This window comes from Phycodurus eques, chromosome 1 (genome assembly GCF_024500275.1).
Source record: "Phycodurus eques isolate BA_2022a chromosome 1, UOR_Pequ_1.1, whole genome shotgun sequence".
In the NCBI taxonomy this organism is placed as follows: Eukaryota; Metazoa; Chordata; class Actinopteri; order Syngnathiformes; family Syngnathidae; genus Phycodurus; species Phycodurus eques.
In genome coordinates this window covers 10,219,660-10,246,671 of record NC_084525.1, presented here as the reverse complement: position 1 = coordinate 10,246,671, position 27,012 = coordinate 10,219,660, and the positions used below count along the sequence as shown (strand labels likewise).

At 43.2% G+C, this 27,012-nt stretch overlaps 2 protein-coding genes across 3 annotated transcripts in view; one reads left to right on the top strand and one right to left on the bottom strand.

Moving 5' to 3' along the window:
- glsa (glutaminase a) overlaps positions 1-25,254 on the top strand; it is a 27,019-nt gene extending 1,765 nt beyond the window's left edge. The window contains exons 2-18 of one of the 2 annotated variants that reach the window (XM_061676503.1): positions 3,438-3,534; positions 4,165-4,283; positions 9,032-9,161; positions 9,235-9,314; positions 10,776-10,939; positions 12,160-12,218; positions 12,549-12,581; positions 13,305-13,363; positions 13,434-13,500; positions 14,758-14,808; positions 14,886-15,062; positions 16,672-16,803; positions 18,015-18,107; positions 18,241-18,302; positions 18,409-18,485; positions 18,558-18,621; positions 24,012-25,254. In XM_061676503.1, coding sequence (XP_061532487.1) covers positions 3,438-3,534; positions 4,165-4,283; positions 9,032-9,161; positions 9,235-9,314; positions 10,776-10,939; positions 12,160-12,218; positions 12,549-12,581; positions 13,305-13,363; positions 13,434-13,500; positions 14,758-14,808; positions 14,886-15,062; positions 16,672-16,803; positions 18,015-18,107; positions 18,241-18,302; positions 18,409-18,485; positions 18,558-18,621; positions 24,012-24,159 — 1,612 coding nt within the window. In that variant the 3' untranslated portion in view covers positions 24,160-25,254. Of the gene's footprint in view, positions 1-3,437; positions 3,535-4,164; positions 4,284-9,031; positions 9,162-9,234; positions 9,315-10,775; positions 10,940-12,159; positions 12,219-12,548; positions 12,582-13,304; positions 13,364-13,433; positions 13,501-14,757; positions 14,809-14,885; positions 15,063-16,671; positions 16,804-18,014; positions 18,108-18,240; positions 18,303-18,408; positions 18,486-18,557; positions 18,622-18,856; positions 19,148-24,011 lie in introns of those variants that run through there. The other variant, XM_061676493.1, reaches the window with a different exon arrangement.
- The window catches only part of stat1a (signal transducer and activator of transcription 1a), a 24,834-nt gene continuing 22,709 nt past the window's right edge, over positions 24,888-27,012 (bottom strand). Inside the window, exon 24 of the mRNA XM_061676485.1 lies at positions 24,888-26,945. Within this exon, the coding sequence (XP_061532469.1) occupies positions 26,922-26,945 (24 nt within the window). The 3' untranslated portion in view covers positions 24,888-26,921. The remainder of the gene's footprint in view (positions 26,946-27,012) is intronic.

The following is a 27,012-nucleotide window of genomic DNA, read 5'->3' as shown; positions in this document are numbered from 1 at the left end:
ACCAAAACACAAATTTCATTTGGACTATTATTTCGGAATAGTACAAGGAGTAACGATTTGGAAGTCATATGTTACTGTCAATACAAATAGCAAATGGGGACTGAAAGGGGGGGCATGGTGCACGACTGGTTAGAGCGTCAGCCTCACAGTTCTGAGGACCGGGTTTCAATCCCCAGCCCCGCCTGTGTGGAGTTTGCATGTTCTCCCCGTGCCTGCGTGGGTTTTGTCCGGGCACTCCGGTTTCCTCCCACATTCCAAAAACATGCATGAATTGGAGACTCTAAATTGCCCGTAGGTGTGAATGTGAGTGCGAATGGTTGTTTGTTTGTATGTGCCCTGCGATTGGCTGGCAACCAGTTCAGGTTGTACCCTGCCTCCTGCCCGATGATAGCTGGGATAGGCTCCAGCACGCCCGCGACCCTAGTGAAGAGAAGTGGCTCAGAAAATGGATGGATGGATTTCAAGGGCGAGTCTGAGCTCTATGTGATGGCAACATTTTCTTTCAATGTTAAACTTCACAGTCCAACTACATGCTTGTGTTGTTCTGTTACTGTATGACTTTCACACTACAGTTGTGCCTTAGCTAATGAATGCTCCAATTTACTAGTTTTACGAGTTACAGAGCTGTCAATTGGTAGATTTACTTATTTGTCTTTTGCCTTGTGTTACAACCCAAAGTTTTAATTACGAGCAAATTTCAGATACGCCGCCATTCGAGTGAAGTGAAGAAAAAGCGAGAGTAACAGTCACCGATCCACTTTGTGCCATTTATTTAACAGGACAAACAGTCCAACACGTAAATACAAAATGAAAACACTTGCAAGGAGAAGACAGCTAAACTGTACTAACCAAAACAATTTGAACTCACAAGTTAAGGTATCACTACCCCAGAAGACGGCAATTTCACAAGTGGGCTATAACCCTCTGTTAAGTGTCCTGGCAGCTTCATATCGTGACCTGGATCAACTGTCTGTTTTCAGGAGGCACCCAATGCAATGATCAATGATCTGAACACCAGTACAATGTCTATTACTTGGATTTAGATTTAAAGCAACTGAGCTGTAAAACAGAGGGAAGTTCTAATGAGTCTGACTGCTCCAGATTTTGCAGCTGTTCCACCTTTAACCATAACACCATCCTCATTAAGGAAACAAGTTTTTTTTTATGTCTTGTCAGACAGAAACAAACAGATGTTTTGTTCATGTTATGTTTGTGCAGAATGTTATGTATTTATGTATGTGTGTGTATGTATATATACATGTATATATATATATGTGTGTATGTATATATACATATATAGGTACAAGACTAAACATAACTGCATCTTCTAAATTTGGAATTTAGTGACATTAGAGGAATGGTGAATGAATTATGCCCATATACAGGATTGTGCAAAAGTCTTAGGTACCAGCTTTTATAGTACTAGTATTTTTAATGACTATAACTGGCATGACTCTCAGGAGACAGCTTGGCTAAACTGTTAAAGACAAAAAAACAATTGTACTGTTGTTTGTTTGTTTGTTTGTTTGTTTGCTTGCCCGCCCATCAGTTTGTTAGGTAGCAGGCCAGTTTCCAGTATGTGGGGGATTACTAACAGACGTTTGGTGCCATTATGATTCTGGAGGGCCATATCGACAGAAAATATATAGTGACGCTTTAACTTGCAAGCAGAAATTTGAGATATGAGCACTGTATGGTGGCAGTGAACTCAACTCAACTCCGTTCACCACAAGCAGCAGTTTGGCAGATAGTGAGCAGTTCTTCCAAAAAGAGTCTTCAAGTTGCTTAATGGCACTCCCAGTTTAAGTTTACTGTTGAACTAAACATAAAACAATGAGAATTATACGTGAATTTCAAACAACCTCATATTTTTGCCTTAGGAAAGTCCACTTAACTTAATCCTAACAAACAATGCAAAACACCATAGGTGGACAGATATGTGAACACCAACGGTGGAACAACACATGTAGACAGACAATGTAAAAATACTCGCAGGCATAAAGTTTGTTCTCTGAAAACGACTAATATTACGGCAACTTACTGCGTCACTTAGTTGTGACCGTGTCCATATACATTCACATGTAATAAACTGCCCCCAGTTTGCCAACTTTGCCAAGGCCAATGAATTTTGATATAAATTGTTGAATTCTTTACATTCTCTTTAATTATGTTCATGATTATGTTATTAGAAAGTACAATATTATAGAGTACTATTTGTATTATGAAAAACACATTGCAAAAATTAAGTGTTTTTTCTTGGGGGGGGGCGAGGCTGGATGGAATTCATGGAATTTCCATTCATTTCAATGGGGAAAGATGATTTGATATAAGAGTGTTTTCAGTTACAAGCATGGTCAGGGAGCAAATTGAATTCATGTCAAGGCACGACTGTAAATGCATTACTGTACTTGCAGATTCTCAAAGAATCGAAAGTCCCTGTCTTAGTATATACACACACAGCACCTCCACAAAGTTTTGTAAAAATGTCTAATGTCATTTGATTGTCTATTGTAGTGTTTCATGACTGCTGTGAAAAAGACACTTAAACAACAACAAAGCTAAAGGGTGGCCTAAAAAATGTTCACAGTCCTTTACATAGATTTCTATACCTGTTGTATGGTCCATTGTCACAAATTCATGAATATTTTCTCTGCACATTTTCTTCCCTATGTTGATCTGCTTGCGTTGCTTTGTAAGTATCTTTCTACTTTAATTTGACTTTTCGTGTGTTTTCCATCAGTAGAAGTAGCCCCCACCCTCACCTATGCTTCCTTTAAATAAGACCATATCCTTTCAGCAGCTGCTTTGCTCCTCCGCCTCATCCACCGTAACCATCGGCTATTTCCAATCTCCCATCCTCTCCAATCCTTTTTCATCATCTTCCCTTGAGAGGGGAAAAAACGTCTCGGTTTCAAAGGTCCGACCAGCTTTGCTTCTCCCAGCACGCTGGCCTGTCTCCCATATTGCACTCCAGCAGCCTGTGAGCAGACAGCTTTGTGCAAATCCAATCAAATGTTGATTTAATTCATAGCTGGGTGTCCCCATGCCCTCCTAACCTAACTAACTCTCTTTGATGCTGCAAGTACCAGCCAGGTCCAGACCGAGGTGCATTCTTTCATCTCTCTGGGAACATTTCACATTCACTATCTCATCCACTATTGTGTGTTGCTTTGATTTGACCTTCAAGTATCATGTCCCAACAGCAACTGCTGCACTGACACAGACTCTGCTTGCAATTGATTGGAAAACTGTGTAACACGATGAGAATAACTGACACTCCCTGGCTGGTAGTCCATCAAGGACACATTGGTGCAAATGCACTAAGTTACTCAACTCAGTTGAGCTTGTGAAATATCACAGCACAGTGAGTTTGGGATATTCTTATGACTGAAGTCTCATCTCACCTGTCTGTCTGTCTGTTTGTCTGTCTCATGCAGGAGAAGGAAGGCAGGTATTCTACCCAGCCTGGAGGACCTGCTCTTCTACACCATAGCTGAAGGCCAAGAAAAGATCCCAGCACACAAATTCACCACAGTGAGTTCTTATTAGGTTGCAAAATTCTGGGAATTTTCAACGTTGGAAACTTTCAATGGGAATTCATGGGAATAAACTAGGAATTTACAAAATGGATGGTTGGCTATTTATATGGAATTTAAATATAGTTGGGGGATCATTTAGCATAATCCTGACTGAAACAAGCAGATTGCATGCAAGTGCAGATGAAAATAAGGAACCCATTTCCTGAAAGTGTTTACAAAAAAATGCAGCGGCTTGGCTTCAGAAGACTGAAGGATGATTATTCATCTGCATGTTAAATGGGACTTCTTTGGAGGGAAAAGAGCTTTTTATTTTACATTCTGTGGGTTTTTGGGGATGGGGGCCACAGTTTTGTTTATTTTTTAATGGGTTGTGTCAGGAGGTTGAGAAATATGTCAACTTTCGTCTTTTTTTTCAATGAAATAATTGATTTTCCAATAAAATACTTTAAAACTACTCAAAAGGCAATACATAAATTTACCAGAAATGTTCATCACCTTTAAAACCAATAGTCCTTTCTCAGAAAAGTGCTCTTAATTGTTTTTGTTGTTTTTTTAAAATGTTTTTATTTTTCAAAACTTACTAATTATTAATTATCCACCCAACCATCCTCTCCTCCATCCTCAGGCTCTCAAAACCACAGGGCTGCGCACAGGAGACCCCCGTCTGAAAGAATGTATGGAGATGTTGAAGGTCACCGTGAAAACGACATCAGACGGAGCCCTGGATAGACACCTCTTCAAGAAGTACGTGTTTGAATAACAACAACTGTTTTTTACAGTTCTGTGTTTTCTCCATTTGAAGATTATGGCTCTCACCGTGGTTCGCTGGAACCTAAAGCTTACGAAATGGCTTTTTAACCCTTTCCAGACTGATAGATGTCAATTATTTTTCGTCTGTTCTTTAATTTCTTTGGATCGTGGCATTTTTTTAGCAGCTGTTTTAGATCTTTTGGGAAACTTTATTTTGCCAAACAAGTTCTTTTCAACTGATTTCTTGAATGAATAGGTCCGGAGGTAATCAGGATTGAATGTGGTCAGTGAAAATTAACCCCAAAATTTTATTAGCCACACTTAATTCATGATTTTAAAACGGCGGTCATTACCTTTTCACACAGACCGAGGTAGCCTTGAATAATCTTTTTGCCATAATTAATAAAATCACCTTTTAAAAACAGCGCTTACTGAAAATTCTTCATTGTTCTCCAAATGTAAAAAATATCTCCTGGGGTGACTTGGTTGGTGTCTAGTGGTTCAAATTTCCACTATGCACATAGGCAAAGCAGGTTTGGTACAAATTATGACAACGATGCCTGACAGACTATGTTGACTTGCAGATGCAGGGCATGTACAGTATGATGGCTCGTGGCCCTGATCCACCGTGTCGTTTTCCGGAGCTTATTTATAGAGCACATGCAAGAGGCACGTGAGCAGTGGGTAGAATGTAGCGTGTGTTTTCCCCACACGGATCCCACGCTACTGGGATTACAGCTAGTGATGCCCGAGAGATAGCTGTGACACAAATCTCTGTTAGCCCAGACACTTCCACATCATTGCCTTGTTTTTAATGGCTGAAACAACTTGGACCAAAGGAAAAATTCTAATTATTTGATGAAGTCTTAATACAGTGGGCTTACAGTTTACTGGAGGGGATACATTCCAGACCCACCCAGAGGTGAAAAACGTGATAGAGAGACCATAACAAAAATTTGCTTTACAACATATTTAATCTTAATAAAACACACTTTTTAAAATATTACTTAGTGCCCCTTGTTACTCTCTCCCTTTCAAGAAATGGAAGACTATCGTATAACATTACTTTGGTGAAACAAGCAAAAGGTAAAGTGTGGTAAATGGGCTTTCAATTTATTGTGCTTTTCTACTTTCTTTAACACTGTCTCCTCATTTACCTACTGGTGACACAGCCTCAGGAGGAACTAGGGGTTCATTATATTGCTCAAAGACACTTTGACATGATCACGGGCTCAAGATTGAACCCACAACCTTCAGGTCAAGAGACACCCCCGAGTCATGCCGTAACAAGCCATGCTTTTTTCCATCCATCCATTTTCTACCGCTTATCCGAGGTCGGGTCGCGGGGGCAGTAGCTTTATCAGGGACGCCCAGACTTCCCTCTCCCCAGCCACTTCATCCAGCTCTTCCGGGGTGATACCGCGGTGTTCCCAGGCCAGCCGAAGTATGTAGTCTCTCCAGTGTGTCCTGGGTCGTCCCCGGGGTCTCCTCCCGGTGGGACATGCCCGGAACACCTCACCTGGGAGGCGTCCGGGAGGCATCCGAATCATATGCCCCAGCCACCTCATCTGGCTCCTCTCGATGTGGAGGAGCAGCGGCTCTACTCTGAGATCCTCCCGGATGACCGAGCTTCAAGATGCTTGAACTCCTCTACTTGGGGCAGGATCTCATCCCTGACCTGACCTCCAACAGTGAGAGTTGGAGGTCACGGCTTGATGAAGCCAACAGAACCACATCATCTGCAAAAAGCAGAGATGCAATACTGAGGCCCCCCGAGGGACACGGTCGAACACCTTCTCCAAGTCCACAAAACACATGTAGACTGGTTGGGCGAACTCCCATGCACCCTCGAGGACTCTGCCAAGGGTGTAGAGCTGGTCCACTGTTCCACGGCCAGGACGGAAACCACACTACTCCTCCTGAGTCTGAGATTCAACTTCCCGACAGACCCTCCTCTCCAGCACCCCTGAATAGACCTTACCACGGAGGATGACGAGTGTGATCCTCCTGTAGTTGGAACACACCCTCCGGTCCCCCTTCTTAAGAGTGTGATCCTCCTGTAGTTGGAACACACCCTCCGGTCGAACACCTTCTCCAAGTCCACAAAACACATGTAGACTGGTTGGGCGAACTCCCATGCACCCTCGAGGACTCTGCCAAGGGTGTAGAGCTGGTCCACTGTTCCACAGCCAGGACAAAAACCACACTGCTCCTCCTGAATCTGAGATTCTAATTCCCGACAACCCTCCGGTCCCCCTTTTTTAAAAGGGGGACCACCACCCCAGTCTGCCAATCCAGAGGCACTGTCCCCGATGTCCACGCGATGTTGCAGAGGCGTGTTAACCAGGACAGCCCTACAACATCCAGAGCCTTGAGGCACTCCGGGCGAATCTCATCCACCCCCGGGCCTTGCCACCGGGGAGCTTTTTAACCACCTCGGTGACCTCAACCCCAGAGATAGGAGAGCCCGCCTCAGAGAACCCAGACTCTGCTCCCTCATGGGAAGGCATGTCGGTGGAATTGAGGAGGTCTTCGAATTATTCTCCCCACCGGCTCACAACGTCCCGTGTCGAGGTCAGCAGCACCCCATCCCCACTATACACAGTGTTGATGGTGCACTGCTCCCGCTCCTGAGACACAGGATTGGTAGACCAGAATTTCCTCAAAGCCGTCTGGAAGTTTTTCTCCATGGCTTCACCGAACTCCTCCCATGCCTGGGTTTTTGCTTCAGCGACCACCAAAGCTGCATTCCGCTTGGCCAACCGGTATCCATCAGCTGCCTCAGGAGTCCCACAGGCCAAAAAAGCCCGATAGGACTCCTTCTTCAGCTTGACCGCATCCTTCACCGTTGGTGTCCACCAACGGGTTCGGGGATTGCCGCCACGGCAGGCACCGACCAATTTACGGCCACAGCTCCGGTCGGCCGCCTCAGCAATGGAGGCACGGAACATGGTCCACTCAGACTGTTTGTCCTCTCCCGGAACATGAGCAAAGTTCTGTCGGAGGTGGGAGTTGAAACTCCTTCTGACAGAGTATTCCGCCAGACGTTCCCAGCAGACCCTCACAATGCATTTGGGCCTGCCACGTCGGACTGGCATCTTCCCCCACCATCGGAGCCAACTCACCACCAGGTGGTGATCAGTTGACAGCTCCGCCCCTCTCTTCACCTGTGTGTCCAAGACATGACCCCTATGGCCCCTCCCACAGGTGGTGAGCCTGTGGGAAGGGGGACCCACGTTACCCTTTCGGGCTGTGCCCGGCCGGGCCCCGTGGGAGCAGGCCCGGCCACCAGGTGGTCGCCTTCGAGCCCCACTGTAAATCTGACCAACGCAAATTAAACTTTGTATATTTAAACACGAAAATGTTTAACCAAACCAAATAATAACAAAAAATGGCTAGTTTAATGCAAACATATAATGGAAAAACTGAATCGACGGGCTTGTGGAAATTTGCATTGGATTTAGGGTAATTATAAATCTTCAAAAACTGCCACTTGAACACATTTGGAGCAGCATCACATACAACAAAAACATAAATACAGTGAAGTCTATATTTAAACATCAACATTTTCAACCAGACCATTCAGTACTAAAATACTCGTGGGTAAATAGTCACTCCTCTAAGGGTAACAATGGCTATCACTGGAGTTTAGTTGGGGACCTTCTCTGCGTCGTCGTCTTGCTCTTAATTGCACTGCATCCCTTCCAGTAGACCTCAGTGTGGCCCTGCATGTTGTGGCACAATGTGGTATTATGCTGAACGCAAGTCTCAATTTAGGTACTGTACTGTAAAAATCCATAAAAAGCAATCAATCTTAGAAATCCACTATAGCTGGTGCAGAAAAGATGGGCTGCGATATAGCGGTGTTTCACTGTAATCTATTTTAAGATGCTGGTCAACCTCTGATGTTGTTTTTTTTATATTAAAATATAAATGCAATTAATTATGTAGTCACCCTAAAATTTGATGACGGGAGTTGGATGGTGACAAAAAAAAAACCCACAGAAGACAGACACACTTATGGACTTAATTCACTGTTCAGAAGTATCACAGGATTTGTTAAAAATTTTGCTCAATGACTGCCACGTTCAACTTAGGGGTTCCCACTGTACATTTCACTCAATATTTAAATATTCATTGTTAACCCAGCCATCCAGCCCTATGCTACCTATTCTGGTTGCGGGGATCTGGTGTTTATCCCGTCTGATTTAGGGTGAAAGACAGACTACACATGGATTGCTCGCCAGTCAATCACAGGGCACAAATACACAGAATACCATTCACACTCACATTCACACCGTTGCTGAGTGGGAATTGAACCCAAGCCTCCTGCATGGAAGTCAAATGTTGGTATTGGGGTTTGGTGATGTGTCTGCTGATTGTGCCATTTACATATAGCCTCACACTAATTGACAGTGAAATTTGGTGTATTGGTTATGAAGTAGAGAAGATATAAGATGCAAAACAATTTGCAGTTCCCCATTGTTTTGTTTTTGTAGGTTCGGGATCAACAAATAACTGCGGCCGAGCTCGGCCCCTAGTCATCATGGTTATGAAAGCTGTACTCTGTGTTAGCCTAATAATAGAAGAGGAGGTAAATTGGACTAATTTAACTTTGATGATCCTCTTGAGGAAAGCATCTCACAGACATGGCAATAAGATACATGGGAACTGTTTTAAATTGTGAGTAAAAAATGCATACTATCCCTCCTTCAATACAGTACGTTTTCTTTTGTGTGCAGATGCGTGCAGAGCAACATTGTGTTGCTAACTCAAGCCTTTCGAAAGAAATTTGTCATCCCGGACTTCCAACCGTTTTGCCACCACATTGACGAGCTCTACGACAATGCAAAGAACATGTCCGGAGGGCAGGTGAGTGACAATACAAAGACCGGACTGGCTAAGTGGAGTCAGTTGAATTTGTTATAAAGACATTTTCCTACAGGTGGCTGACTACATTCCCCAGCTGGCTCGCTTCAGCCCAGACTTGTGGGCCGTCTCCTTGTGCACTGTGGATGGTCAGAGGTATAACTTCACTTTGTAATGTACATCCCAGTACAGTGAACCTCTGTTTGTAGGGGGGGGGGGGTGTATTCCAGACCCACCTGCGATAGGTGAAAATACATAATAATATTTAAATTATTTATATAGCGCTTTCATACACAAGGTAATTCAATGTGCATTACATGATCATAACCGTTTCAAAAATAAAGAGAAAAGCTTAAAAACATTACAAAACAAAGAGAACAAATAAAATTTAAAACATACAGTGCAGGAAAGATCATTTAAAAATGGAAATGTTCTAAAAAGCATGAGAAAAAAATAAGAGCTTTTAACCTGGACTTAACCACATTGACACTTGGGGTTGACTTCAATTCTATTGGTCACTTATTCCATTTGCCTGCAGCAGAGCAGCTAGAAGCTGCTTCACCATGTTTGCTTCGGACTCTGTGCTTCATTATCTCATCTGAGTCAGCAGATCTCAGAGCCTTACTGGACTTGTATTCCATTAGCATGTCTTTTAATGTATTCAGGACCTAAACCATTTTGTGATTTATAGACCAGTAGCAGAACTTTAAAGTCTATTCTAAAGTTGACTGGGAGCCAGTGTAAAGACTGGGAATTGGAATATAATGTTCAGATCTCTTTTTTTCTGGTCAGAACCCGAGCTGCAGCATTAAACAGCTGCAGCTGCAGCTGTTTAATGCTCTTTTGGGGGAGTCCAGTCAGAAGACCATTACAATAGTCAAGCCTGCTTAAAATAAAAGCAGGGATGAGCCTCTCCTTCTGCTTGGCACATGCAAACCTTCACTCTGGATATGTTCTTCAGCTAGTAGAATGCTGTTGTAGTGATTGATTTTATATGATTGTTGAAAGTCAGGTCGGAGTCTATCAACACACCAAGGTCTTCTTTGTCTGTGGTCTTTAAAAGAGAGTGACTCCGGGTATTTATTAACAGCAATCTTTTTTTCTTTACTGTCAAAAACAATTATCTCGGTTTTGTTGTGGTTTAATTGAAATTTCATTCAATTACATTGAATTCAATTACTAACATAATGTGAAGCCAACAAAGACAAGCTAATGGAAATAAGCAGCGATGTTATGGTAATTATAAGCCTTAAAACAACTGCTATTTTACATGGAGCAGTAACACATACAAACAGAGTATACAACAATACTCACTGGCATATATTCCCTCTGCTCAGTGGGCTATTATTGGAATTTAGTTGGGGACCTTTGCTGCCTTTTCTTCTTGCTCTTAATTACGTTGTACGTCTTCTAGTCGAGCTCAGTGCTGCCCTGCGTGTTGTGACACAATGTGGTACTACACTGAAGGTGTGCAACTCCAAAACCCACAAACCTGTATTATCGCTTAAAATCTGCAATACAGGTGAACGGAAATAAAGCAGGGGTTCACTGTACAGTACCTTGTGTCAAGAATTGCTTATGACTGTGTGCCACCATACATGTGCGTCTTTGTTCCAGGCACACTGTAGGTGACACCAAGGTGCCCTTCTGTCTGCAGTCTTGCGTGAAGCCTCTGAAATACGCCATCGCTGTTCACGACCACGGCACAGAGTATGTGCACCGATTTATTGGCAAAGAGCCCAGCGGCCTGCGCTTCAACAAGCTTTTCTTGAATGAGGATGGTGAGGAAGCACACTTGCACGCCTCTGACTGTCATGGCTGTCCGAAAGAGGTGGCCGTTGCCGTGGAGGCAGGATGAATTATTGATGAGAGGTTTCATCGGGGGCGGCAGAGTGGTTGAGTGGTTAGCACATCTGCTTTATAGTACTCTTTAATCTGGGCTGTCGTCTTGTGCTCCCTGTGCACAAATTGGTTTTCTCCGGGTAGTCTGGCTTCCTCCCACATTTCAAAAACGTGCACGTTAGTTTTATTGAAGATTCAAAATTGTCCATAGGTGTTAATGTGACTGTGAATATTTGTTTCTCTATATGTGCCCTGCGATTGGCTGGCGAACATTCCAGGGTGTACCCCTACCTCTGGGCAAAAGTCACCTTAGATAGGCTCCAACTCAGCCGCAATGAGGATAAGCACTATTGAAAATGGATGGATGGGTTGTATCAGAGCGGTATGGGTGTGGTGAGATGAAAATTTCTGGTACATTTCTGTTAAGTTTCCATTGGAAATGTTGTAAATAAGAACCATAAATTTAAACATGTTTCGTCATGAGCAGACATCCATACAAAATGTACGATTAAATAGCATGGCATTTCAACAGATTTGTAAGTAGAACTAACTTAAGTTTCAATATTTTATTGAACAATCAATTCTTTCGTCGAATAACAAAAACTTGAAAGTTGAGTTAAATACTGTATTACTCATCATACCAACCAAAATCGTTCAAATATTAACAAAAATGCAATTCAACATGCATTTCAAACAGCATCTTCGCTCAAGCTTCTCAAGACAATGCTCTGAATTTTTGCCAAAACCTTCAACATGGAATGGGCTCTTCATATTTAACTGTACTTACATGAAACCTGCTAGTTTGAGTCAGTATTATGCTAAATATATTCTCACCAATGATATTTATATTATGTTCCCTATTAAGTAAGAGCCATGTTTTAAATTTGTAAATTCCAGGTTTATTCCCATTATTCCCATGGAAAGTTTCAAATTTGAAAATTCCCTAGAATTTTGTAGCCCTTCGTGAGACTTCACCCGAGTACCTGGACGGTGTGTGTTGTTGGTTGTCCGAGCAAGCCTGGCGGTCCAAAAAGTCAGCAGTCAATATATTTTTTTTCATATTGACCTGGAGTTATTTTGCTTTTGAAATCTGCAAATCTAATGTCATTTCTATAAGAGATGTGATTTCTCAGATGTGATCTTGAACTGTGTGTTGCAGACAAACCACACAACCCTATGGTGAACGCCGGCGCCATCGTCTGTACCTCTCTCATCAAGGTAATATAACAGACAAGTCAAATAGTCTAGATTTATCAACCCAATGTTGATTTCAATTGAGTTGGTTGGGCAGGTTTTCAGAAATGTCAGATTAGTGCACTCAGGGAGATTAAGGTTATAATCATGGTGAAAGGGGATTTGGTGGAAAGCAGCATAACCCGGACATTGTGTACGTGTGTGCTCAGTTGCTCACACTCATAAAACATCAGGCTCAAGAGTGCCCCCTGCAGTACTTTATAAAAGTGACTGGCGGCGTGAGAGAAAAGGCTACTATTATTGTGGCTTGTCTTAATTAAGACTGAAGCGAAGTAATTTGTGACTGTGTTACAGCAAGGAGCCAGCAATGCTGAGAAGTTTGACTATGTGAGTATCACCACCTACAGCTGTCTTACAACATATGTATATACATAATCACTACTAGTGATTGGAAAATACATTTGCTTGACTGTTCAACAAACAAACAGAAATACGGTGGTACCTTGACACATCCCCCTTTTCTTTAGCGGTAGTCATGCTTGGAGAGTCGGAAAGTTTTACTTATTCCTCATCCTCCTTTGTAAGGTTTGTTCGCAAGTGGTACGACAGATTTGTCATTGAACTGCTTTTCATGGTGACTGTTTTTCGGCCCATCTTGCATACAATGTTATTTTGAACGACATCAGTCTTGTTAAATTCTAACCATTTCCAGGCTAGTGACGTCTCACTATTAAATCATCCGCTAAAACGGGAAACTCATGCATACTTCCTTCATGTGAAATGCTTGCCACTGAGTCATGTGAATGAATCCTGTCCGCTGATTCGGTGAATGAGGACTTTGATGCACTTCCTTCTTTCTCTCCTCTTCCTTTGCTGTCTATCCACCCATTTGGTTGTTTTCTTCTCGAGACAATATGAATACTCGACAATGTGAAATTTCGTTAAAGCAATGTTCACAATATACTGTATTTCGCCGACCCCTACTTGGATCGCAAAGCAAAAAATAAAAATATCAAGCAACTTAAAAAACACATAGGTTGGGGCTTTAGTAAGTCACGGTGTCTGTACTATACTTCCACATCATGATGACTTTAAATGATAAACCTGCAGGTTATGAACTTCATGAACAAACTGGCAGGAAACGAGTATGTCGGCTTCAGCAATGCCACGTGAGTTTAACAGTGTGTCAATATTTAACTGAGAATGAAACAAAGTTGATCCATGCTGGCTGTATCCCAGGTTCCAGTCTGAGCGTGAGTCTGGAGACAGAAACTTTGCCATCGGCTACTACCTGAAGGAAAAGAAGGTCAGCTATTGTTTCTAGATAGGAGGACGGTCACACATGAATGCCATGCGTACTTTCACCTCCGTATCCATCCATTACTCTCAGACCCTTACAATATTCCCACTCTTATGCCCCTTTTCCATTGTACCGGTTCTAACCCCAACCAGCCTCACTCCGCCACGTGTGGTCGCTTCCCCATTAGACTTTTTCGAGGCCGAGCGGTGACAATGCCACTGCTTTTCAGAACCTCCTCCGACCTGGTTCTAAAACGCAGACGGAGGAGTGCCACAATGTAACTGTCATCTGATTGACAATCATGTCATCTAAATATTGCCGCACACTGAGCGACACCGCCGAACCTGACTGAACTGTCGCGCAGTGTGCGTGATTAGGCGACTGTTTTCATGAGAGGCTTGAAGGGCATCCACTTGTGAATCGCTTATGTGCGGGGGTGTGGTCGAATGAGGTGGTGCGGGCATGATGAAATACAGCGAGATGGAAGCCGCGACAAGAAACAACCATGTCGCCTTCTTGTCCAATCCATCCCACTTTTGAGTGTTGCCTGTTTTAAAGGAAAAGCAACGGAGGCCAGGCCAGGCCAAGCGAGGCCGTGGCAGAGCGGGGCCAGGCCGTTCTGGAACTTGTAATGGAAAAGCGGCATTATTCACACACTTCTGTTTTGATTACTGCAACTCACTTCTCATTGGCCTACCAAATCCAGCTGTAAATTACATTCGGTCCAAAATGCTCTCAAAATCTCTGCGCGTTACACAATGTACTTATTTACGAGATCCTACTCCTAACTTCAAGGCTGTCATTAACCTCGTCTCTCAGTATCTCACCAATCTCCAGACCCCAAAAGTCCTGGGAAATGGTGGCAAGCAATTATTTGCATATACAACCATTGTCCAATTTATGTTAATGGTTTTGCAGAAAAAGGCTTGTAAAACTAGTTGTAGTAAAAAGAATAAAATGTAAAAATTGCAATTTCAGCACACGTTCTAAGCCCAAATGAAAAGAGCAAATAAATTTTGCAACAAACATGAAATAGACACATTTTATTTGTGTTAGTGGGTCACATAAAATTGCGTGGCGGGCTGTAGCTGGCCCCCTGGCTTTGAGTTTGACACCCATGCAAGTGTCAGGTGGCCTTAAGTGACATGGAATTCTCTCAAAATAAAATCCATTGATTGTGAAGATTGTGTCCACATGTGGCTTGACTTCCTTCTGTCTCCAAAACTGAGCTGAGTCATGTTAACTCTGTGTTTGTGCTTCCAGTGTTTTCCAGAAGGAACGGACATGACATCCATCTTGGACTTCTACTTCCAGGTAAAAGATGATCAGGTAATCGGGTTAAGAGAAATGACTACCAGAGATACTGACAATGTGATTTGGTTTTCTGCCAGTTGTGCTCCATTGAGGTGACCTGTGAGAGTGCCAGTGTAATGGCAGCAACCCTCGCCAACGGTGGCTTCTGTCCCATCACAGGAGAGCGTGTACTGAGCCCGGAGGCAGTGCGCAACACACTCAGCCTGATGCACTCATGTGGAATGTATGATTTCTCTGGACAGTTCGCCTTTCATGTAAGTATCTGTGTCCCGCTGGTGCAGGGATGTCAAGCTAATTTTCATCAAGGGCCACTGTTATGCCCCTTCAAGGGGCTGTTGTCTTTATTTGAAGTTGAGAATGGATTTGGTAATAATAAGTGCATCTACAACTGGTTATAGTGGAGAAAAATTGCAAGTTCCATACAGATTTTCTGCCAAAATGAAAATAAGCCAAAATTAGCCAAAAGCAGGAAGTAGACACACCTTATTTGCTTTCATGGCCACATTAAATGATGTGGCGGGGTGGATCTGGTTCCCAGGCCTTGAGTTTGTCACTTGTGCCCTTGGGAAACACTTAAAAATTGTTTGTATTTGCTACACTACAGAGGGAGGAAAAAGTAAGCGAAAGCTTGGATTTAACAACTGGTTGACTCTCTTTTGGCAGCAATAACCTCAACCAAACTTCCCTGTAGTTGCGGATCAGATGTGCAAAATGGTCAAGATGAATTTTGTACCATTCCACTTTACAAAACTGCTAAAGGCTCCCTTGAGGTCATGCCACAACATCTCGGGATGGGCTCAGGACTTTGACTGAGCCACTCCAGAACACACACTTTCTTTTTTGGAGGTAATTCTGTTGTTGATTCTGGATCTTTGTCCTGTTGCAACACCCATCCTCTTTTGCACTTCAACTGTTAGACAAATGACCTCAAGTTCTGCAAAATATCTTGAACTTCTTTCCCTTTCTGCTTGCCCCACAAGGGGTCACACCAAAGCGTGTCATTGTTTTCCATATAAGCCTATCTCCTGCATCCTCCTCTCTAACACCAACTTCCCTCGTGTTGTCCCTCACTACATCTTCAAACCTCTTTGGTCTTTCTCTAGCTCTCTTGCCTGGCAGCTCCATCCCTCATCACCCTTCTAACTATATACTCTCTATCTCTCCTCTGGTCATGTCCAAACCATTGAAGTCTGCTCTCTCTAGCTTTGTTCTTCTGCAAAATAGCTAGATAAACTTGTGAATTCCTTTTTCCATTGATGATAGCAAGCTGACCAGGCCCTGAGGCAACAACGCACACCCATACCATGATGTTCCCTCCACCATGGTTCACAGTTTGGATAAGGTTTTGATGTTGGTGTGGTGTTAATTTTTTTCTTTGTTCCATTGTGGTTTCCTCCCAGACAGTTCAACTTGTCTGGGAGGAAACTCAAACATTAAACAATTAAACAATTTGCTGTTCTTGCAGTCATCTTTACAGGACAGTAGCTCCTTGGAAAAGAAGCAACAGTGGTGAACTTTCTCCATTTATAGACAGTTTGTCGTGGACTGATGAACATCATCTTTTAGAAATACTTTTATAACCTTTACCAAGTTTATTCAACAATTCTTAATTGTAGAGCTTCTCAGAGACTACTTTTTCCTCCCTGTCCTGTGAATCTTTACATTATTGTCAATATAAATAAGAAAGCATAATTGTTTGTGTGATATTAGTTTAAGCAGCCTCTGTTTATTCTTGTGATTTCGATGAAGACCAGACCATATTTTATGACCAATTAATGCAGAAACTTAAGAAACTCCAAAGGGTTCACATACTTTTTCCTCCCACTGTATGTTGTACAGCTCACGTTCTCAAATTGGTTTCAGGTGGGTCTCCCAGCTAAATCTGGCGTCGCTGGCGGGATCCTGCTTGTTGTTCCAAATGTCATGGGCATCATGTGTTGGTCTCCTCCTCTCGACAAGCTGGGCAACAGTGGGCGAGGAATCCAATTCTGCACGGTAAAGTTTCAGCGTTGGTCATTTAAACATGTCGTCATAGCAGGAGAAAGCGACACGGGCAGAGATATTTCTTGTTTGAATTGAACTTTATTAGCCATTTTTTCAACTGTACACGTAAGAGGTCATTGCCTAATAGATTATCTTACAAACATAAATATAGCCATTAATTAAACCATTACAAAAGTAAATCTGTTAACTCTTCTTGTGACACAACACAAATATAGAGACAAAAAGTGACAAAGAGCAACATATAGAGAAAGACAGACAGAGAAAGAAAGAGAATGCGAGACAGACATATTTTTAAATCAGCTTTACTTGCTTTTAGAAAGACAAAAGACATACAGAGAGAGACAGAAAAATGGAGAGAGAGAGACGGCTATAGAAAAAGCGACAAACAAACTAAGACAGACACACTCAGAGAGAGAGAGAGAGAGATCGAAAGAGAGTGGCAGGCAGAGAATGACAAAAGAACAAGACTGAAAAAAAAGAGACCGACAGAGAAAGACGGAGATAGAAAGAGAGACGGAGAGAAAGCTAGAGACACAAGGGCAGAGACCCATTCATTGTGTATGTGCTGCATGAGTATGCTGTGATGACATTTTAGTGCATCCAGTAGGAGAGATTGTGGTGGAGTGATTTCAGAGTGACAATAGCAGGAGATTTTGGCAGACTTGTACGGTGAGGAGAACATGGAGGAATCATTAATTAATGTGGTGTCCCAGTGTCCAGAGCTCTGAGACAAATAGATGACATATCACGACAGGGTGAAAAAGAAACTGCTCACTGGTCAGCCTGAAATATACATCTTGAAGCAGTCTTCGTGGAGCTATAGCTCACGGACCAGCCTAAACCACACCCCCCGCCTCCCCGAGATGCTGCCGTGCCGTTAAAATCGGATGAACCCATACCCTTCTTTTAGCTACTGTTCAGCTCCTCCCTCCTCCTCATTATAAGTAAAATCCAGGACTTTCCGTTAAAACTGTGAAAAATACACATTAATAATCCATGGCCAAACCAGTGGGAAAAGGCACCATGAAGCATCCTGTTCGGTTGCTTTGCAACCACCGCCAAATATGGGCATGCTTGCGCCCTGTCACCATTGTCCCTGTACCCTCCTGCATACCCCATGAAGGTCCCGTGAAAACTAAGTGCAATATGTAAACACCTAAAGATGGTGAGAAAGACCTAAATGTGTTGCTGTCATCTTGCAGGATCTAGTTTCCCTCTGCAACTTTCACAACTATGATAATTTGAGACACTTTGCAAAGAAACTGGATCCTCGCAGGGAGGGAGGTGACCAGAGGGTAAGTGATGACTTGTTTGACGTCTCATATTGTCCACTTAGTGCTCTGAGCGGCCACCTAGTGGAAAATCTCCCAATTCATTCACTTTCTGATACTGAGTGCTTGCTGAATTTGCCTCTTTGGGTCCTTTCAGGTGAAGTCTGTGATCAATCTGTTGTTTGCTGCTTATACGGGAGATGTGTCAGCCCTGAGGAGGTACAGCATCATGTCACAAACCTTCAACACAATACAGCTGGATTATATTTGTGTCCTCAGTGTTGTCCACCTTGAATCCCTCTCAGTCTGTGTTTTGTCTCTGCAGGTTTGCATTGTCCTCCATGGACATGGAGCAGAGGGATTATGACTCCAGGACTGCTCTGCATGTGGCTGCAGCTGAAGGTGAAGATCTGAAAACATTTTGTTTGGAGAGTTTATAGCTTATGTGTTTGTGCATGTTTGTTTGTCTTTCAGGCCACACTGAGGTTGTTCGCTTTTTGCTTGAGGCCTGTAAGGTCAACCCGGTCCCCAGAGACAGGTAACTACTAGAGCAGGGATTATTCAAGTGTAGTACAACAAAGTACGCGGCACCTTTGAGATGGCAAAGTCCCCCCTATACACTCCCCATCACCTTGGGGGAGTTATAGGGGTTCTCCCCCACCAACGATTGTTTTTTTTTTAAGGGTGTGCACACCCTTTTTTAAGGGTGTGCACACAAACTCCATCACAGTGCACGACAACTTTGCACTATTTGAATATTATCTTCTGTACAGGACAACCTCTACCACTTTGAAGGTCCATCCATCAGTTTTCTACCGCTTATCCGAGGTCGGGTCGCGGGGGCAGCAGCCTCAGCAGGGAAGCCCAGACTTCCCTCTCCCCAGCCACTTCCTCCAGCTCTTCCGAGGGGATCCCGAGTCGTTCCCAGGCCAGCCGAGAGACAAAGTCTATCCAGCGTGTCCTGGGTCGTCCCCATGGTCTACTCCCGGTGGGACGTACCCGGAACACGTCACCAGGGTGGCATCCTAAACAGATGCCCGAGCTCCCACGCCAAGGAAGCCGCTGCTCCTCTCAATGCAGAGGAGCAGCGGCTCTACTCTGTGCCCCTACCGGATGAGCGAGCTTCTCACCCTATCTCTAAGGGAGAGCCCGGACACCCTGTGGAGGAAACTAATTTCGGCCGCTTGTATCCAGGATCTTGTTCTTTCGGTCACGACTCACAGCTCGGGACCCTTGGTGAGGGTAGGAACGTAGATTGACCGGTAAATCGAGAGCTTCGCCTTTCGGCTTAGCTCCTTCTTCACCACAACGGACCGATACAAAGTTTGCATCACTGCAGACACTGCAGCGATCTGCCTGTCAATCTCCTGTTCCATTCTTCCCTCACTCCTGAACAAGACCCCAAGATATTTGAACTCCTCCACTTGGGGCAGGATCTCATCCCCGACCTGAAGAGGGCACTCCACCCTTTTCCGACTGAGGACCATGGTCTCAGATTGGGAGTTGCTGATTCTCAACCCAGCCACTTCACACTTGGCTGCGAACCGCTCCAGTGAGAGTTGGAGATCACGGCTTGATGAAGCCAACAGAACCACATCATCTGCAAAAAGCAGAGATGCAATACTGAGGCCAACAAACCGGACCCCATCTACGCCTCGGCTGCACCCAGAAATTCTGTCCATAAAAGTTATGAACAGAATCGGTGACAAAGGGCAGCCTTGGCGTAGTCCAACCCTCACCAGAAACGAGTCCAACTTACTGCCGGCAATGCGGACCAAACTCTGACACTGGTCGTACAGAGACCGAACAGCCCTTATCAGGGGGTTCGGCACCCCATACTCCTGAAGCACCTCCCATAGGACTCCCCGAGGGACACGGTCGAACAACTTCTCCAAGTCCACAAAACACACGTAGACTGGTTGGGCGAACTCCCATGCACCCTCGAGGACCCTGCCGAGGGTGTAGAGCTGGTCCACTGTTCCACAGCCTACATGAATTAGATAAGCGTTCTAGACTGGCGGAGGTTTTTTCTCGAACCCAAACGCACACAACAATGCAGGTAGTGAATTTTATGGAAAATTTAATGAGAACTAACATGGGGAATCTACAAAAGGGAAACAATGCAGGAAAACAAAACAAAGGACAGACGAACATTGATAAAAGAGACTGACTGTGATGTGAGGTTGGGAGTGAGCATGGGATGACAATGCATATAACTTTGGTTCCTGTTCTCATTAGTTTCAAACCAAATATGCAGTAATCTGTACTTTTAGTAGACCACATGTTGGATTTAGGTGTGTTGAACACAAGGGAGGCAGACTGGTTGAGCTTCCGAATGTTTTGCTGGTCCGGTCCGCACGGGGAACAGGTGGATTTGGCGGAAAGGAGCACAAAAAGTTCCCAGGCAGGACGGCCGGAGCCCGGGTATCACTGCTCGCAAGACGTTCAGAGCGGACGTGTGCTGCCCGCTTCCGCCCCCACGGAGCTTGCGCAGGCCCCCAAAAAGGGTAGCTTGGGGCGCTGGCAGGATGCCTTGCAGTGGGGAAGGGTCCAATTTATCCGTGCCACCTCGTGGTGCGAGGTGGAGGCGTCAAGGCTGGGGCCAGTCTTCGGCAAATTGGTCGGACGAGACAAGAGCAGACCCCCCAAAAAGGGTAGCTTGAGGTTTTATGGCCACTCCTTTCCCACCACCTCCGGGACCGCCTTTGAATGTTATTTTTCTATTTTAGGAATATTTTGTGGTTTAAACCCAGTGGAATAAAATATTAATTATTGATTTAAGATAACGAGACCATTGTCCAGCTTTGCATTGTTACGCGCCCATCCTCTTTAATTCCGGTAACGAATGTTTCAATTGTATCTGGTTGTTGAGAACACTAATATTTGCAATGTGGCATTTGTGTTGTGTGGGGTGAAACATTTCATCCGGTTCAGTTGACAAGAGATTTGACATTAGACATTCAAATTTGCAGAAATAGTCACGAGTGGCGTTCATGTAAGGTTCTTAAAATATATCACATTCAAATCCAGTGAAGATTGTGATTAGTTAATCCGGGGTTGCAGCGGATCACCAGTGGGTGTTGCAACTGGATCACCAGTGGGTGTCGCTAGTGCCCCATCCATTGTCCCAGCCCACATGGGCAGATGTCACGGAACACAGCAGGAAGGAGACGTCTTTGTTGGTGAGCCTCTTCAGGCTGGAAGTTAATTAATTTAGCGTCTGGGTTCGAAACGAAGATGTCTGGGTCTCAGCTTTGATGCTCCTGGCTTGTAATTCATTTAGCATCGGTGTGCTAAATTGAATCTCGCATCTCCGTGGTCGTCTTCCTCGGCGGGGGAGCGGCGACAGCGATGCCGCTCGGTCTGGAGTTTTGCGGTCACAGTGCCATCGGGCGAGAGACTGTCCATTACAACAGTAATGGCATAATTTAATAAAATGTAAACAACAGGAAAGTTTTTGCAACATTTTTCCTGTTAATTCAATGGACGTTGTGCTGGTCCTTCTGGTGTGTGTGCTTTGGCCACCTGGGGGCAGTATAATCCATCCATTTTCAATACCGCTTATCCTGGTTAGGGTCGCTGAAGCCATCCCAGCTGACTTCAGGCGGACGACACCCTGAACTGGTCGCCAGTCAGTCGCATTGCACATATAGACACGGACAACCATTCACGCTCACATTACCCACCGTCACTGAGTGGGAACTGTATCCACGCTGCCCGCACCAAAGTCAGGCGAGTGTACCACTACACCATCAGTATAATACAGAAATACAGATATATTGTAAATGAAGACGTCAGTAATATTAGTTCTTCGCAGAGTATTAAAATTTTTTATATTTGTTATATTATGTCTTCATGTGTTGCTTCTGTTCAAATATCCACTGCTTAAAGCGTTACAAAACTTTAAAACAGATGCTATTCCTTAGCTCGTCTATGGCGTTTTACATTGTTTGCTAGCATTAAGCTAAACGGAGTTATCCAAAGTAAAGCTGTGTGGTTGTTTTAATTCTACTTGTTATTCCCTCTATTTGAGGTATAGTTTGACAGTAAACTTAACTGGGAGTGGCATTAAATAGCTTTCTTTTTTTTTTGACTAACTATTCAGTGTTTGCCAAACTGCTGCTTGTTTTGGAGTTAAGTTCACTGCCACAATACAGAGCTTATTTCTCAAATTTTTGAGAAAAAAACAAAAGAACAAACTGCTCGTATCTCAAAACACCACTGTATATCAATATACTATATTCTCCAAAATGCTTAGGTCCGAAAAGGCACGCAGCTCTGCACTTTTCCCTCTGCACCCTTTTCTGCCGTCCACTTCAGTCTATCACTTGCATGTCTTCTCTGCTTTGGGTGGAGTAACCCATAAAATGTGGGCGTTCCCTCATATCAGGCCTTGCACGTATTCTGCTTAAGACTTAAGAAGCTTTCCTTTTGCGCGCTCCATAGGCTGTAGTAAGTCTAGCGTCCCAGGAAGATGAAACATCAAATTGCACGTCATGATTCTCCCGCGTGCTCCGAGCCTCCAATGGCTGCTGTTTGTAACCCTGCGGCTGACTCAGCACGCTGACGGACACCTGGCCCATCACCGAATGCTCAAAGGCTGTAATATGTCCTGACCATATTACGCCGATCGAGGGCGGAATGTCAATATATCATGGCATATGAATAAATTTTCATCCACGTTCTGCAAGCGGCATTTTAATTTCAAACATGCTACATTGTGTCTTAGGAGTTTGTATGAAAGTGGCGCTTTCAGTAATTGCAGTCATGTTGATGGTGTGATGGTGTTAGATATGGAGTAATTCTGTTCATATTTGATCTATCATGTCATTTAAGTGATGCGCCCCCGTGTGTGACGCTAGTATGGTTGTTGCGCAACGCTTATCAACAGCTGGCTCACTTACGTTCTTATTGATGGCCTTCCAAACACTTTCACTCATAAGCACAGTATATTGTACAATATGTTATACAGTGATTGGAGAACAAAAACTCGTCCCTTAGCCTTTTAGACCAGCGGTGCTTGCCTCACAGGCAACTATTAACTTCTGTTTGTTCTACGAGCGTTAATTTCACATCTAAAGTGTGACATAGTCTTCGTTTGGATTTCAAAGGCTTTCATGTCTCAGGAAAAGTCCAAATTCCGGGAATTTTACCCAGTTGCAGACTTCAATGAGTGACTTCTCTCAAGCTGTTACGCGCAAACTGGCCGAGTACGCTGGAGTGTGTCAGAAGTCATTATGCCAGAGTCGGTGTCACTTGAAAACACACAAACCAGGCGCGTAAAATACTAATTTAGGCACCAATGGGAGAATTTGGCTTATAGCGTATAATTTGCCATATGTCCCGATTTTTGCAATTATTTTTGGGGGCGGGTAAAAAAAAAAAAAAAAAAATACTTTGTAGGCTAAAATGTTAAAACTGTTAAAACAAACATTAACATATTACAAGGAATAAAATGTACATAGTGTACATTACTAGTGTGCATTAAGAGTTTAAAAGGTGTTTAGAAAGTCTTGATAATGGAGTATGGTAGAGGTTAATAGGATTCTGGTCATACTGCTTTAAAATATGTATGATAAAAAAAATGTGGTTACTACTTCATTGCTTTCACCTATTGCAGGGATAATCCAGAACATACTGTCACTCCTCAGTAAACGAAGGAATAAAACCCCCGCCTCGTTTTTGATGAACACTCAGGCCTGACTTCACTCCTGTTGTAATGTTTGGCCCACCATCATGGCTGTACTTGAAGAGCTACAATAGTTTTTTAGGTGGTACTTGTAAAAAGTTTTTAAGAAGCACTAAGCACTAGAGGAGTGATTGCACTTGATTTTCAGTGGTGTTGAAAATACAAAACATACCTTTTGCACAGACAGTGAAAGTGAAAATGCAATGACTAGAAACGTCACTTAATCACTTGCATTGCAGGTGGGGAAATACGCCGATGGATGAGGCGGTTCACTTCGGCCACCATGATGTAGTCACCATCCTGCGCGATTACCACAATCTGTACAGTTCTCAGGAGAACCCAGCGACAAAGGAGAACGCAGAGAAGAACCTGGATGGCATGTTGTAATATGTCTGGAGGGACCAGCTCAACTCCATAGCGTGTTGCGCAGAACTTTATATATACTTGTACATTGTTCTGATGACAGCAAATGTTAGCACCTAAGAAAAATCTTAATCATGTTGTTGTTAGCTGGTGTTGTACTACTTTCTATGTATGTTGGAGTAGTTTTAGGTGAGAGTTTTACTGTAATTTCCCATTAGCATAACTTTTGTAGCCTCTTGCAGGATGGTACCAGCCAAAGGCTGAATGCTGGCTTCATTTAGTGGCAGCTGGTACACTATTTTGTTTTAGGCAGGTGTAGTAAACAATACCTCTGTTTGTTTAACATCGGCATGTGGTGGAATGTAACGTGTCCGAACAATTTGTGTGTTTGTATGTGTTTCGGTATTAATTTATTTATTCATGTATTTAAGATAAAAGTTGAGCGTGTGTGTGTATATGACTAGGTCTATTCGTGTGGCATTGTGGTGGATTAAGCCATGACTAAGATGTCATTCCCAATATTATGACTGTAAAATGTTTTTGCTGTTTACATTTTCCCAAAACGTTTTTATTTTAGTTATTTGCTATTTATTATGGAAAAACCTGGTGTAAAAATGTCAACAATGAGCCAAAGTTCAGGTTGTTTGTAGTGACAGTACAACTAGGAGCAGAGCTTTTGACCCCTTGGCTTAAAATGGTTTGTGCTGAAGCTGTTGAATGTTTTTTTTTTTTTTTTTTTAATGTGGTGACAGTTTTACATATTTGTAGCACAGATTGTTAAGTATCACATGAAATTTGGGAAACTGTTTCTTCTGGAGACAACTCAGGAAGGTGTTGGCCAAATTTGAAAAGCTCCATGCAAAACTATAAAAATGGTCAGGGTTGTGTGTTTTGGATGATGAAAGACATGACAATGTCTTGAATCAATCAAAACAATGTAGAAGCACAATAACTGCAATATTTATGACACATTTACCAGACCAGAAGGTCATATAGACTTGAGCTGATTGCCACCTCTGTCTGTGTTAGTTGTTGCTGCTGTGACTGGATGTATCGATTTCAGGAAATGTTCTCACAGATTAAATATATATTAAACAATTTGACAATTTGTTCTCTGCTTTGGGTTGTGGTTTGTTTGTTGAGGAAAAAATTGCTGATGCGAAATGTCAAATCTGAGGTTAAGCGAACTCAGCAGCTGCTTGGGACACGAGGGGTGACCCAAAAGCTTAACGATTTAAAAAAAACTACACACAACACTGGCTAAACTGAGGAGAAAAGTGGGCTGACATGTAGTAGTGAGGACACTGAACAAGCTTCTGTCCATTATGGACAATCCCATAGCAACCACTGCTCAGCACCATTTCAAGGTAGAGGAGCAACTTCACTGACAGGCTCCGTCACTGCTCTGTTCCACTGACAGATTGGGGAAATCCTTCCTCCCCCATGTCATGTGGCTTTTTAATTCCACGCTAGAAGGCAAACGCAAATATAACATTCACTTAACCAGTGGTCTCGCTAGGTCTATTTGATTTAGAAATCTTCCGCACCCACCGTTGATGATGGGTTTTTGAGGTAACAAAATGGGGACAACTCATGCATGCCAGCAATGCCCTAAGCATTGAGAGTTCCTGGCTGAGAAGAACATGGCAGTGCTGGAGCAACCTCCCTACTTATCCAGTCTGACCCCATGTGATTTCTTTTCCTTTTTCCCAAGCTCATGGGGGTGATCAAGGGGACCCGTTTTAAAGGCGTGGGTGCCATCACATGGTCGTGATGACGAAGCTGAAGAGGATCCCGGGAGAATCCCTCCAGGATTGCAAGAAGACAGTGGCAGAGAAAGCTGGGAAAGTGCGTTTAGAATGGAGGGGGATTATACTATTCTTTGTCAAAATGCACTGGGATGTGATTTGTTAAAACAAAATCAATAAATACATGTTTCAAAAAATGTCAGTCAACTTTTATAAAATAGTTAATTTGTATTTAATTTATTATTATTTTAACCTTTAACTATCCTGGTAATGCAATTGAAAACAGATTCTCATTTGCAATATCGACCTAGCTGCAGACAGCAAAGTGATATAGTTAAATATTTACATGTTAATTTACAATGTTAATGGTTCGAGGAATGTCAGGCCGAATGGTCGGCTCCCATACATTTTCATCTGACCAAATCTGGCCCTCTTTGCAAAAAGTTTGGACACCCCTGCTGTACAGTATATCTTTTGTGACATAAATCAAGGAACTTGACATGGCCCGTGTTGTTGGGGTGGCAAGGCAAGAAAGGAGAAGAAAAAGAAAATCTCTTATTTCCATGTTTCCCACCTTCTTTCATTTGGTAAAACGCGCCTCGGAATAGCTAACAACCATTTCTCATCCTGCTTATCCTCCTCAGGGTTGCAGGTGTGCTGGAGCCGATCCCAGCTGACTTTGGGCAAAAAGGCAGAAAACACCCTGGACTGGTCGCCAAAAATCTCAGGACAACCATTCACACTACAATCACATCCATCACTGAGCATCACATCCGTAAGGTGAGCGTACTTCTACACCATCAGTGACTTATGATTGTTAATAATTATTATTACTTTGAAACAATATTTCATGACACATTTTTATAGTGTATTAATTGCTACATATGTTGAACAGATTTTGAGATTTTTGGCAAGCTATTTTTATACACTTTTTCTCTCATTTGCACACATTCTCTTTTAGACAGTATTTAGAAATAAAATGACCTTACGAATAACAAAGTTCTTTGAATGAACGAATCGGGACAGAACAGCTCATTATTAACCCTCGAAGTCTGCCGTCATCTGGGAAGAAAAAGCCAAAAAAAGATAATTTTATTACCTTTATGTGTAAAGCGTATTGGCTTCATCT